General features: G+C 42.3%; 1 protein-coding gene across 17 annotated transcripts in view; it reads left to right on the forward strand.

The window, feature by feature from the left end:
• ebf3a (EBF transcription factor 3a) overlaps positions 1 to 15,084 on the forward strand; it is a 118,369-nt gene that overhangs the window by 2,107 nt on the left and 101,178 nt on the right. For all 17 annotated transcript variants that reach the window (XM_037544355.1, XM_017701356.2, XM_017701420.2 and 14 more), the window contains exons 3-7: positions 242 to 398; positions 945 to 1,008; positions 1,308 to 1,363; positions 4,010 to 4,083; positions 5,764 to 5,832. In XM_037544355.1, coding sequence (XP_037400252.1) covers positions 242 to 398; positions 945 to 1,008; positions 1,308 to 1,363; positions 4,010 to 4,083; positions 5,764 to 5,832 — 420 coding nt within the window. The remainder of the gene's footprint in view (positions 1 to 241; positions 399 to 944; positions 1,009 to 1,307; positions 1,364 to 4,009; positions 4,084 to 5,763; positions 5,833 to 15,084) is intronic.

The raw sequence follows: 15,084 nt of genomic DNA on the forward strand, positions 1-15,084 counted from the left end.
ACTCTCCCACACGCATCTCTCCACGGGCCAGCTGTTTCAGGGGCCGTTTAGGAATTCTCCACAGAATTAACACAAAAAGAAAAAAAAAGAAAAAGAGGGGGAAAAAAGAAAGATATTTCCGCCGGCTATATTTTGCATTTCCTTTCTCCATCACAAACACATCCACTCGCTTTTTCCTCGTTTTCCACGTGTTTTCAATTTTATTTTTATTCTTTTTGTTCCTTTTTGTGTGCGTTTCTAGTGGAGTTGGTCTGGCGCGAGCGCACTACGAGAAACAGCCTCCGTCCAACCTGAGAAAGTCCAATTTCTTCCACTTCGTGCTGGCGCTGTACGACAGGCAGGGACAGCCGGTGGAGATCGAGAGGACGGCCTTCGTGGACTTTGTGGAGAAGGAGAAAGTAAGCCACGGCTCTGTGGTGCCTTTAGACTTTTTACAGAGCTGTTATTCATTGTTTACTATTTATTATTCATCTGTAAAGGATAAAGCGCTGAACGTAAACACGCCGCGCACAATGCGCTGAAAATGAACGCTCAATTACGGTAAAAATAGGAAAACAATGATCTGGCGCGCGATGGACTAAAACAACCATGTACTTAGTAATTATCACGTATTTGACCCTGACTTTGAGATATTTTTACTGGATGAGAAACTTTGGGAGCTTTGTTTATTCATAGCGCCCAGTTATTTATAAAAGCGTAGCAAAGTTATTATTATTATTATTAATATTATTATTATTATTATTATTATTATTATTATTATTATTATCACAGTTGTCTTGTTGCTGTTGTTGTTATCATAATGATCAGAAACTCGCTCGGAAACTGAAAAATGCTACAGAAATAAACACAAGGCTAAAAGTGCGTTATTAAATTTTAGAAATGCCTTTTCTGTTTTTTTAAATGTCAACAGTCCTATTCTGATTTTACCCACTGCTTGTTTTCAGGAACCAAACAGTGAAAAAACTAACAATGGGATTCATTACAAACTACAACTTTTATACAGCAACGGTGAGTCAAAGCTCTGATTACACGCCAACAGCAGAGAAGCGGCATTAAAATCAAACACAACCTGAAGAAAAGTTTCATCTGTTGTGTGACGGTGTAATGGACCTCATTTCAGTGCTTGGCTTTTCTGCCTGTTAGTCGATAAAGTTCAGTAATATTGCACTGTATTGCGTCAGTGACGCTCGCGTGCTGAAACTGTAATTTTTGACGGATGATATTTTTATATTGTTTTAACGGCTTGTGTGTTTGTAATAAATGTGCAATGTCTCTCAATCCAACTCTCTCTCTCCCTCTGATTTCAGGAGTGCGAACAGAGCAGGATCTCTACGTGAGGTTAATCGACTCCATGACCAAGCAGGTAAGAACACTTCACTTCTCATTATTTATTAGTCTGCGATTTTCCTAAATTAGCTCGGCTGCTCTTTGGCTGCATGACGCTGCTGGTGGGTTAGATGTGAGGATTTTGGGGGGTCTGGCAGGTCTGATTGAGTGTGTTATTGCTGGATAATTTATTGCAGAGTTAGTCGAAGTTGACAGACGATCTGAGATTTAAAAAATAACGATAATAAAAAAAAACAACCTCGCGCTTTTGACCAGTTTGGCCTATGAATTATAAGGAGGCTTGATGAAAGCGGGCTAAAATAAGCTGTGGTCCTTCCCTCCTTGTTATCAGCTGCATCTCTCTCTCTCTCTCTCTCTCTCTCTCTCTCTCTCTCCCCTTCATTCTCTCTCATTTATTTGATATGATCCTGAAGTTACTCAGCCTCTTCAGCTCTCAAATCTACTAATTCAGTCCGATTTTCCCGCCTTTTACAAATAAATATGTTTCAGTTGTTCAATAATTATTCACATTCGACCATCAGCGGGAGGAGTCCGTGCTTCCTTTGAGGAAAATGAAACATCCCGTTAGCGTTTGTGTTAAATGCGAACTTTAACTGGGCGTTTGTGTCCTTATCAGGGCGAACATCCGGGTTGTTTTGTGACATTTAATGATTTTCCCTTTAAAATTTAGCGTTTAATGACCAGAGACAGATTTATTGCATTAGTTCTACATTTAGTGTCAAATAATATGAAGGGTCCCTCAGTAGGCTGTGGTGACTCCGGTGGGCATAGAGTGGAGAGAGAGTGAGACAGAGAGAGAGAGAGAGAGAGAGAGAGAGAGAGAGAGACTCATACTGGACATCATGTAAAAGCGATCCCTCCTTTTATTCCTAACGGCTGATTTCTGCGCGGTTTTGAAGAGAACCGCAGATCCAGCCGCTCGCAGACTGTCTGTGCTCATGTCGTTGCTCATGTTGTCAGATAGCCGACAGGAATAACAGCGGAATAATGAAATAATAACAGGGATGTGCAGGTTTATTGTGTTCTGCGGCCTAATTGGTGTGGAAGTGATCAAAGAGCCAATGAGGCTGAACAGCAGCTTTATAGATTTTCAGATTTTGAGTGGAAATAAATCAGAGCAAAATCAGAGAAAGTCACAGCAGATACACACACACACACACGCGCGCGCGCGCATACACACCCACGGGTCATCGTCCGTTTTAAAAGATCTGGACTAGACTTAGACTCAGTTTAATAATATCACGTGCGCGGACTTTTGTTTATTGTTTATTATTTGTGAAAACTGTATTATTATTATTATTATTATTATTATTATTATTATTATTATTAGTAGTAGTAGTAGTAGTAGTAGTAGTATTAATATTATTATTTTTTATTTGTGCATTTTTTTATTATTATTACTTTTATTAGTACTAGCATTTCATTATTAATCCTTTTATTATTTACATTTTTATACACATTTGCAATATTAATATTTGATTTTGTTACTTTATTATACTACATTTTTTTCTCTTTTTGTCTTTTTGTTGCTTTTGTCATTTCCATCACGCGCGCCAACGCGCGTTTAGGCGCAGTTTTATCAAGCAAAATTTAATTTGGTCTCGAGCCCTTCACCACATTCATGCGCGCGCGCTACAAAAGCATCAGGGTGGTGTTGTAGCGAGGGTTGCGAGAAAAAGAGAGATGCAGAGAGACAGAGAGAGAGAGAGAGAGAGAGAGAGAGAGAGCGCACCTCCAGCTCTGCGCCATCTGTTAAAGCCAATGCTCAAAAGTTAGTGAACCGTACAGCGCGTTCAGCTTTTTATCTGAAGAAGAAGAAGGAAAAGAGAGAGAGAGAGAGAGAGAGAGAGAGAGAGAGAGAGAGAGAGAGGGAGAAATCATTGTTAGCGGCTCTAAAATAAACAGCAGATTGCCCATTAGCACTTTCCCCTCAAATATGTGCACATTAGAGCTCTCGGGTCTTGTGCAGCGCGGCCATCTGCATGCAGGCCATCTACACCCCCCAACACACACTCACACACACACACACACACATACACACGCACACACATGTACACACACACACACACACACACACTGCAGCATATGCGGCTTCTCATTCACTAACTCTTATTAATGCCACTTTACTTATCAGCAGCACCAACCTGCCAAGCGCTCACACTCACCTCACACACAGCAGCCTCCTCGTGCATTCAGGGGAACTGTGTTATAAAGCAATCTTATAACTATCATTTATAATATCTATTATTATTCATATCTACTGTAGTTAAATTTCAAATGAAAAAGTGAATGAAATATTCCTAATAGGGGTTTGGTTAATATGTGGCCTAGGCTCGTGCATAATTGTTCCAACGTGTTATTATTATTATTATTATTATTATTATTTTTATTATTATTATTATTATTATTATTATTATTATTATTACTATTACTATTATTGTTATTATTTAAATATTGCAATTCACAAATGTGATATTTTATTATGTGTCAAGCTCGTAATTTTATGCTTCTATAAAAACCGTAACTTTAATCAAACATCGTGTTTTTATTGATCTGATCTGGTCTGATTCCTACATTTCGCTGTGCGGCACCAGCGAACATGACACCTGCTTATCACGTGGTTAAGCACACTTTTCACTAATGTCCGTCTTTCTTTTCTCAGGCTATCATTTATGAAGGCCAAGACAAAAACCCAGAAATGTGCCGAGTTCTCCTCACACACGAAATTATGTGCAGGTAAGAAAAATAAATCTACCCAAACAAGTCACGCATGTCATGACCATGTACCTGTTCAGCACGATTTCGGGGAAAAATAGAGAAACTAGTTTGGCTAATTGCTAAATTTGACGCAGCTGATTTATATTTGCATATCGTGGAGAAAACTGGCTTGAGAAAGGACAAAGAGCTGTAGGTGGGACGCGGGGCTCGGTGCATGAACGCACTAGGAGCTTGGCCCTGGATGAGCTGTGGATTGGATGATGATGATGATGATGGTGGTGGTGTGCGCTGCTTTGGGCTGCTGTGAACGCTGTTCTGCCTCTGGTCGCGAACAAATCACTCCACAAAGGCGAATGAAATCTGCGGAGGGACCTGGATTTATCTGGCTCGACCTGGACTGTAGCGTTACCACATGCACGCTCTGCTCGCTGACTTTCCACTGGCGGCGAAGTTAAGTTTGCGAAAGGTTTAAAGGGATTTCCCACTGAACTGCCTGTCGACTCAGGCCTCTCAGAGCAGTGGTGTTGAAGCACAGGGAGGCAACCTCATCATAATTTGTATGAATCAAGATGCAAAGGAAAATGATGCTGTATATTCTTCCAATTTTATTTTGTTTCTTCAGATATTGTTGCAAGATGCCATGTGCAACATGAACAGCTTTCAGCCTGCCAGACAATGGCATTGCTATTTACAAAGCCCAAATTGGACAAGTGCAATACAAAAAAATAAAAGGAAAGGATGAAGAGTACAAGCAATCCTGTTTCACCCACCGACGTCAGGCATCACTAACAGGCATAAAGGTCATGCTACAGTGCCATTTTCTGCCACTGCCCACCATTAGCCCCCACTCATGTGTTGCAGTCGGGGCTGTGTTTGAAGAGGCATTAACATACTAAACACAGCTCTTTCTGTGTGCTGACGCGCTTCACAGATAACACAACGTGTTGTTGCCGCTGTTTGTCATGGCTTCTTGTGCTGCGAGTACGTGGGACTTCTCACAGATGTGTTTCTTTTTTGATTCGTACACACAAGTGGAGGTCCGTACACTTTCTTTAATCACTTTAGCTGTCAGCTTAGAAGAGCTTTACATATTTTCCATACCATATGGTGTTAATTTAGCTCATTTGGACATGTAACCATTATACCAGTGTGCTTCTTTAAATGCAAGAGGCATAACGTGTGTGTTTTTCTCCTGTAGCATTTCAGCATTAATTAAAGCACTCATAATGGGGAGCGTCGTCGGGGCCCTCAAAATGGAGGCATTGGCACATTGTGAGAGATTGATGCAGGCTTTTGAGCCGGTAATTAATAAGTGCCCCACAGAAACGCTGGTTGAAGGTGGCATCTTGCATCCTCTCCAGATATAACAGCTTGACAATTAGAGGTAAACAAAAGGCGAAGCTGTGAAAGTGATCCTCCTGCCTCTTGGCACCCCCCCACTCCCCCCTTTCCTCCACAACACACCCCCGTCCTGTCCGCTGCTCAGCACCAAGACAAACACCGAGACATGCTGTTCCCCATCTTCTGGTTTACCTACCACCCGTTTCGCCCCAAAACCGCACAGCGTCAGGGATGGCCAGCCAGCATCCTCCGCCTATCTGAATATAAAGGGATTGAGAAAGTGATGGAGCTGAGGCACTAATACTTTCATGCAGACTGCCTCCTGAACCTCGTTGTTTGTTTGTCTGTCGTTTACAGCCGGTGTTGTGACAAGAAAAGCTGTGGCAACAGAAACGAGACACCCTCAGACCCTGTAATCATCGACAGGTAAGGGCCTGCTCCTTTCTTCTTCTTCTTTTCCTCCTCCTTTCTGGGAGTGTGTTGGTGTGTTGTACCCGTGTCTACCTAGCTGTGCTAGGCCGGGCACTCGCCGTTAGAGTGGATGTGTGTGTGTGTGTGTGTTTGCCCTGCGCAGGTGGGTTGACTTGGAAAAACCCGGGGGTGTCTTTAGGGACTCTGTAATTGCTAGCTGAGTTGTCAGGGGAAGTAGTTTCCTTAGCCCTTCCACTCTGCCGGGCGAGCAGTCCTTTATGCCTAGAGAGCGTTTTTTTGGCTTTAAGATTTGCGGCTCTGCCTCCTTCTTCATCCTAATTTGTTAACAAGTGCTTTATTCGCCTCTGTCTCCTCTTCCCCTATTATCTTCTCTGTAAGCGCTAGAGATGCCTGTTCACAGCTTCACACAGGCTTTGTTTCTCTTATAGGGTCCACAGTGCGGCAGAGCGTTAGCGCGTGCGAGTGTATGTGTGCGTGTGTGTGTGTTTATGTTCTTCTTCCGTACTGCTACTCCTGGGTAATGAGTAATATTTCTCAGCTGGTTGTTGGCTCTTACATGTTGATAACATTAGCTTTATCGTGCTTAAATACACGGGCTCCTGCAGCATTGGTAATTGATGTTTTTCTTCTTCTCTGTTTAATTTTATTTCATGTGCTTATGACTCTCTTTTGTGAGCTCTACCTCAAGGTTACAAACACTCAGCAAGTCTTGCAGTGCTTCCTTATCACCAATTATCTCGGCAGAGTGTACACGTGTGGGGCAGATGAGGTACAGTGCGCTGGCTGCTACTTCTGCTGCCTGGGCCTCTTGGAGATTAGTGAGCTAGAACAAGCCCACCTTGCTCCATAAAGGCTGCAGCAAAAGCCATGAACGACTGGAGCACCGTGCCAGTAGCAAGAGAGCATGGCCCTCTCTCTCTCTCTCTCTCTCTCTCTCTCTCCCTCTCTCTCTCTGTCTCACTGTGCTCCGTTGATGTGGCAGACTTATCTCCCCATCACGAACTTTGCTGTCCGCCGGGTGAGAAATTAGATTGTGGCGGTAGAAATGCGATGAGACAAGCCGAGGCAAAAATATGCACCGCCAGTGGACAGCAATGCTAATGTTTGACTAGCTGAAATAGCTGTTTGCTTAGTGGAGAATGTTTGGTATCTGACAGAGGGAACATCTCTCTTATTAGTAATCAAATAGGGACAACCACTTGCTGCTGTCACTCATGACTAGCATGTAGTATGTGCGCATGTCACAGTGTGTGTGCGTGTGTGTGTCAAGTGTCGGAAAAAAAGACTCACTCCCTGGGTGCTGAATTTATGGCCGTGCTTGCATGCTTTGAGCTCTACGAGTTTCCTCCTGTCACACGTCATATGGTTATGATTTGGAAACATTGCTGTTCTACATGATAATGTGAAGCAAATCAGGCTGCACAAGGAGAATTGTACTGATTTGATATGGTGAACAGAGAGCACTGACATGTTAGTAGTCGGAATAGAAGAGCAATAGTTGTGAAAATGTTGTTATTTGACCTGCAGTCGTTGACTCCGACAATGTGGGCTGTTGTGAGTATCATTTAAATAAGGATTATTTACTGTCAAATGCATTGATCAAAAGGATTAACTTGTCCCTGTCATGTGTAACCTTTTCTCCTGCTGTATCTGCTTTGCTAAGCGGAGCGTTTGAGGTGACAAGCATGAGCCTCGCTGCGTAACCTTCCGTTTCTTCCGCGTGAACGAATGGAGCGTTTGAACAGATACGCTGATACGCTGCTACAGCGTGTGAACAGTAATTAGCAGCAGGATGTTTTAATGGAGAGAATTGTGTTACACTGCCCTGTAGCAGAGTGAAGAGAGGAGGAGTGGAGCCGTGTGCATGAGGGAGGTTTGTTTTGGATTTCGGAGCAAAAGATAAAACATGCCTCACTTCCTCTTTGGTAGTTCCTGCGATGTCTTGGCCACACTGAGCCCATTCATCCATGTAGCCAGCTTACAGTATATATTTACCTTCAAAGAGACACATGGTGAACACTGTACAACAGGGCGTCATTGATATTTAACGCACTGGCTCTTCCCATAAATTGCTTGGCTTTGTGTCCCGGCTAAATAGAGTTAGAGAGATCGGGTGTCAGCGCTTTGTGCTTCAATCTGGTGGACAATGCATGTAACACAAGTAAAATAGGAAAAGGGGAACAGTGGAGCAGGGATTGAGTCTCAGGGAAAGAGGCCGCGGCAAAAGGAGGGGATATTGTCGTAAGTTCAAACAGTGGATAAAAAAGCTCACATTTTCATTGTGGGCAGCCTGAAAGAGCCGAGAGTATCGTTTTCATCCGTTCTGCACGATCACAAAGGCAGACGTGCTTCATTAGCCCACTACATTGTCTGCGTATCGCTACTATGAGCAGATGATTTTATCCTTTCGCTCCCAGAATGAGGGGCCAGGACAGGGCCCATTAAAAGTGCTGAAATCTTAACCTCAAATGACTGAAGTTCAGTTCATTGTTTTAATATAACTGCATGTCATACAGTGTCAGAAACCACACAAGCAAATCTATTTGAGCATGCTGTTGTGGTTTAGGGCAATGATGATGTAGGCACATACTTCACAGAATGCTACTCGGTGATAAGCTCCCATTGCTTGTTGTCAAAAACTAAAGAAGCATACTTCAGATGTTAAACATGTCTCTGCTAATCAACTACATTTGGGGTTTTTGATTTTTTGCCAAACTATGTCTTTGGCTACAAGCGGGGGGACGATGGATATGGAACAAGGCAAATTCCTCCACACTCGACCAACTTCCAGACTAATTTCTGCCCATGTCCCTCTCTACAACACTGTGGACCAGGATCTGTTTGACCAAATGGTTTGTGGACTTGAAATGACTGGGGTGAGGAAAGCAGGGATGCCTTCATATGAGCATGTTCAACAGGCACTTGGATATAATGGTTTGTGCGGACATGGAGGGAGTGAATCTGGAAAGTGAATGGAGGGATTGTTTAGGCGGACAAGAGAGGGCCGATTACGTTACAATCAAAACATTTGACTGAGGGGGGAGAGAAAAGGGAAGAGAAAGGAAGACAAGGAATCAGAAAGACAGAGAGAGAGAGGGAAAGAGAAATTTTTATGCAGCACTGGGCCATGCTGACCAGGGTAACTCGTGATCCATTATCGATAACATTCTCAGCACCATTTTTTCCCAGATGGCACACGGGCCAGGCGCGCTGCTCGCTGGCACGGGCGCGGACAGTAACTGGCACCCTCACGCTCCTGGCATTTTCAATGGAGTTTAGGAGACTTATCATTCCAAATGTGTCCTATTTTCCTGTAGGCAAGCCAGACATCTGTTTATCCTATTTTCTCTTGGACTTTGGTACAGCTTAGGAAAAAAAAGGGGGGAAAAAAGAAAAAGAAAGAAAAAGTTAGTTGCATTTAACAGCTGTTGCAGAAATTCGATCGCAGTGCATCTTTAAATATTTCACCCCCGCATTGGCATGGATTATTGATCTGCAGGGATTTTGAAAGAAGGTAAAAAATAGTGGGTGAGATGGATCGTAGGGGTCTAGCATAAAAGTGATGTGCGCTACATAAGCTCTACCAGACAGGTTAGCACCCGTGATAGCAGACCACTACGTCAGGAGAGGATTGTGGGTGATTTCTTCAGCTTCGTCTTCATCCGCGGATCTAATAATACCGTCCTGACTCTGGCGCTGATCAGGGCTTTCCTAGCCACCGATCTCCCTTTCACTTCCTGTCACAAAGGTCAAGACAGCCTGACCCCTGGCAGACAGCCTCCCCTCCGCTGAATAATGCATGAGATTGACTTTTTTCCCCTTTCTTCTTTTGTCTGTACACAGTTGTGTGGCGGGACGGTTTTATTCCTATAGCTTAGCCGCCTGCACCTGTTCTCCTATTGGGCCTTGGCCGTAATTCGGGCCTGTTGCTGATTTCGCTTAACATTCATTATATTTCCATACGAGGGGGCTTGTCCAAAAGGATTATGGCTGATTATTAGCAGGCCTTGCCAGAACATCGTGTGCAGAGAAATCCTCACGTACTCTCAGGATTCTTCTTTCTTTTTTTCCCCTTTTATCACTAAATACAAACAGGCTTCCGATGACTGTCCTGCTCCGTTCCTTGAAATGTTTCCTCTCTTGTATTTTTATAGATTTTTTTCCTATCTTTTGTTTGCTTCTCTTACATGTGACGGTGCAGCTCTTCTTGAACTGCTGTCTTTCCTCCCTCTCTCCAGCATGCGGATGCTCGATTGTGGCCTGCTCTGAGCTCGGGCTGAACAAATGCCAGCATTTAGAAGGTCAGAGCTTTTGTTGGAGGGGAAAAAGAAAGCACTATGGAAATGAGTGGCGGCCAAAAAAGGGACATTAAACAAAAAAATTCAATTCATTGTCTCCCTTAATGTCATTTACATTTTTGGCTGCATCCTGGGCTGTCGAGGAGGATTTTGGAGATGTCTTTAATTACATATCAGCGGCGGAGCAGAGAGGGCTGCATGGTGGGGAGGTGTGTGTGAGGGACCTGGACGAGACAGACAGAGAGAGAGAGAGAGAGAGAGAGAGAGAGAGAGGCTAGTTTGGAAAAGCTTCTGAATGGCAGGTTTTCACAGACCTGTACGCAGGGTAATTAAGAGAGTGTTAAGTGGAGAGTGCTCTGTTGCTCTCTCTCTCTCTCTCTCTCTCTCTCACCCTCTCTCTCACACCCTCTCTCTCCTGTAGTAAGCAGCAGAGGGATGCTCAGCTGTTACTCTTGCCTCCAGCCATTTCAGTTCTGCATCTTTTTTTTTTTCTTGTTCTTTGCGCAGGTGACATTCATGGGTGCATGAGTGAGTGCCGTGTGTAAGTAAGCGTGTGTGTGTGTGTGCAAGTTCATACCCTGTGTTCATGTGTCCGTGTGTGGGGAGAGAGTTGTTTTTATAAGAGTATATGTGTGAGAGAGAGAGAGAAAGAGAGAGAGAGAGGAAGAGAGAGAGAGAGAGCCTAGAGCTTCATTAGTTCTGATTAATGGGGGAGCAGACAGCAGATATATCTCTGGCCAGGTAACAGCCTCACAGCCGCACTACAGCAGCCGCACAGGTGTGTTCTGCTGCCCTTATTTATGAGGCAGTCAGCAAGCTTTCTGTTACCGTTACCTTACACACACACACACACACACACACACACACACACACACACACACTTGTTTTTATACAATCTAAGGACATAGGGTCACACCAATGTTTTTTTATTAAATAATAAAAATTTTATTTTTAAATGTGGATATGTGTGAGTATATATACAATACTTGGGAAATTGATATGACCCTACATCCTTAGGTTAAATATGTATTAACTGCATGTGTAATATGTAATAGCTATGTAATAACATACCGCTAGCTACCTGCCTATATTTAGTAATAATATGGCACATATATATATATATATATATATATATATATATATATATATATGGCATATGTGTATGTGTGTGTGTGTGTGTGTGTGTGTGTGTGTGTGTGTGTCCAAGTAAGTGAGTAATTGAACACCACTGTTCTTAAATGATGTAAAGAATAAAAATTGAAAAATGTGTCATATGTGTTACACATGTGAAATTACCTATATAATAGTACACTATCCTCTATGTATTACAAATGTAATCGCTTATATCTATTTATATACATTTCATACATAATTTATAAGGCCAGTCCTAAACCTAACCTTTACCTCAGTGACCAAAAAATGTCTTCATCCTTTCTGCCACATAATGCTTTTCATAAGGAAAGCTGTTTACAAAGTCAGGACCATGTTGTCCAGAAAATATATGAAAACGAGTACACAGATACACACATACTGTAGAAAATAAAGACCATCTCTTTCCCCTTCAGCCAGCTTACCTACTGAATAAGTAAGCTGATGGCTCGAGCCGTGCTACAAATTCCACTGACCACTGCTAAAGAAGCCTACGCAGCAATAAAAAGCTCCATTCCCTCTGCGCTGCGTTTGCGGCATGTGTTTTCTGGAGCACCGCCGTGCTGGTGGGGGGTATTTGTGTTATTCTAAGAGGTCATTAATGCGGTGTGTGTGTGTGTATCTGGCTGTGCTAAGCGGCTGCTGTTTTTTGGTGCAGGTGTGTTTTGCGTGGCGCTTTTGAAGCATCAGTCACACGGTGCTTGGCTCAGGTCTGTCTGATTCTGCCTGTGGCGTGTGAACCTTCTCTGAGAGACGCATGTACAAGGGAACGTTTATGTGTGTGTGTGTGTGTGTGTGTGTGTGTGTGCGGAGGAGTGGATGGGGTGAGATAGAGGGAGTAGAGGAGACAGTCAGAGATGTCAGAAACCCCTCTAAGGGAGTACGCTGATAGCACAAACACACTACCGCACATTCTTCCACACTGCCTTATCAGCTACACGATAAAAACCAGCTTTCACATATCGTTTAACATTATTCGGATATGACTACAGCTGTTTCTTTTTATATTGTGATTTGGCTAAAACATTTCATATTGAAGTTAATATAAAATAATGTGTTTTTACAGTTGAAGTAAAATGCAGGCGTATTACTCAGTTATTAATGCCAAGAGGAGTATATCTCTTTGGAGAACTACAGGAGACAGTGTGCATGGAAAAGGCTGGATTTGTGTTTATAATATTGTACATAACTCCTTAAACAACAGGCTTATTATTTAGTATATTTACTTACTGCTATGCATTATTCAGTAACTATGATGTAACTAACATATGTTATATAGTTATAAGAGTGTGGAAATGACATTGGTCCTATTTTGCAGACTAATATAAGTTTTATAAGTATATGAAAACTTTCAGAACTTGCCTGAAAAATGATTGACTATAAAAATGTGTACTTGTTTTTATATGTAAATGTATTACAGCTATTAACATATTTAAAGCCCTTTGTGCAACACTTAGTGTGACTTGTAGCACAGCAGTCTTTTAAAATTATTTGTTAATTGGTCCTTTGTCTTTGTGCACAAAAATAATGATATTCAGAAATACCTTTCTGCGCTCAGAGCAGATGACACTCTCACCTTGAAACTCTTCAGAACGCACGCGGCTTATAAACCATGAGCTCCGACTCACTAGATAGAGAGAGAAAGGGAGAGAGAGAGACAGAGAGAAGGAGAGAGAGAGGGAGAGAGAGAGAACAGCTGGCTTCCTCTAACTGAGGATAACTGACAGTTGTCTGTAAGAGGTTTTAATGAAGATTGTCACCTTTTATGCCAGGAAGTGAAGGGTTGCCAGATCTCCAGGAGGGGTAGAGGCAGGGTTGCCAGATCTACAGGAGGGGGAAAGGCAGAGAGCTTAACCTGCTTTTGGCAGGCAGCACTCCGCTCGCACTCACACAGAAAACGAGAAACAGCCAGAGTGGTCAAAAAGCCAAAACCTTGCCGCCACTACCCTGGGCGCGCACCGCACTTGCAGGCTAACAGATGTAGTGCATTACACACTTTTTACACTACACTTCAAAACTATTTCCTAGACTATAATTTTACAAAAGAAAACATTGACAAGTACAATTTCAGTTTGGCAAAGTGCAGCAGAAAGTGTGCATGCAGAAAAGTCAAACTTTTGTATTGAAGTGCAGTGAAAGACTTTCTATGCAGTGACAACTTGAAATTATTCAGTTATTTCTATAAAATTTAACTGATATATAAGTTATGTAGCTATGAGAGAGAGAAGCCAAATATGGCCCATTACAGTTTTAAGGATGGACAATGAAATGATTGACTGGTTGATTGATTGAATGACTTGTGATTCATTACATCAAATGATGTTACAACACATTTAGCTTGAGCACATCATGGATATTGTTGGCACAGCTAGCACAGCTGCCAGCTGCATGTTTCATTACATCGAGAGTATAAGTAGTCCTGTTTAACTGCAGTGTAGTGTGTAAAGCCTTAAATAAAATAATAATATTGATCATATGTGATAATACTTTTAAAATACACTACTGGTTATTTAGTCTATTTCAACTTACCAAACCTCAGAAACACTAAATACTATGATGCATATCAAGTGTCACTAAAATGTATTTTGAAGAATAGTGTTGATTTTCCATATCACCTACTCTTTGTTATTTCATCAACTGAAATATGCTGCCTTATACAGTCTATATTAAATCTTAGGTCTTATTATTCAGTAATTATTGCGTAACTAATATGTTACTAATAATAGTTCAAATCTTATAGTTAAAAATTCTAATTCAATAGGGTTGTACGTGCAGTTGAGCTTAAAATTAGGAATGTAAACAAAGTCCACCACCTGTTTTGCATGTTGTTGTATCTGGGTGGCATTCTAAAGTTTTTTTCAGTCTTTGGGAGGCTTTTGGACGTACTGAATGCAGCAGTGACATCAGTCATGCAGAGCTGTTTTGTTTTTCAGTAATGACCATGAGCGCAGCCTGTCTCCCCCACCAACTTAACCCTAACCCATGCATGTGTGTGGGGGGAAATGGCTTTAGCATGTGTTGAGAGGAGGGGGCTCTGAGCTGGTGTTGTTATAAGACATGTTGCATGGGCCCAGAGAACGGAAGAAAGTGGCTCCACTGAGTCTCTGCTGAAAGACAAATCACACACACACACACACACACAGACACACACACACAAACATGCTGGTGAGAAAGTGCAGTGGACATCATTGCAAAAGCTGGGGCATCAGCAGAAAGAAGTGAGGAAGAGGAAAGAGAGAGCTTAAGAAGGAGGAGAGTTTAAATAAACCAACTGGAGTTTGTGTGTGTGTGTGTGTGTGTGTGTGTGTGTGTGAGTGTGTGTGTGTGTGTGTGTGTGTGTGTGTGTGTGTGTGTGTGTGTGGTTGGGGGGGTATTAAGAATCTAATCTGAGTGAACTGTGAGGAGAGGGACATATGTGCTCTAAAAAGGCCTTTTATTTGATTGAGAGCACAAAGCAGCGACACACCCCTTTTGTCGGGCAGTGTGAATGCTCCTGCTGAGCCTGTCATCATAGCATGCTGCAAGTACGACGACCGCACACACACACACAAACACACTACACAAATAAACACAATCACTGACAAAACCACTTAAACACAAAAACGATCCATCAGTAAAACCTACAATATGACTTATGGCAACAGCACCAAAACAGCTTATTTAACTCAAACAAACACTTTGAATGGAACAATGCAAATCAAAATTGTGGTTTAGATGAACAAAAGCAACATTTTGCATCAATTCAAACCTCAGAGAAACAAGAACAGATAATCTCCTGCTCTCTTCCACATTTACAGTG

This window comes from Pygocentrus nattereri, chromosome 13 (assembly GCF_015220715.1).
Source record: "Pygocentrus nattereri isolate fPygNat1 chromosome 13, fPygNat1.pri, whole genome shotgun sequence".
Taxonomy (NCBI): domain Eukaryota; kingdom Metazoa; phylum Chordata; class Actinopteri; order Characiformes; family Serrasalmidae; genus Pygocentrus; species Pygocentrus nattereri.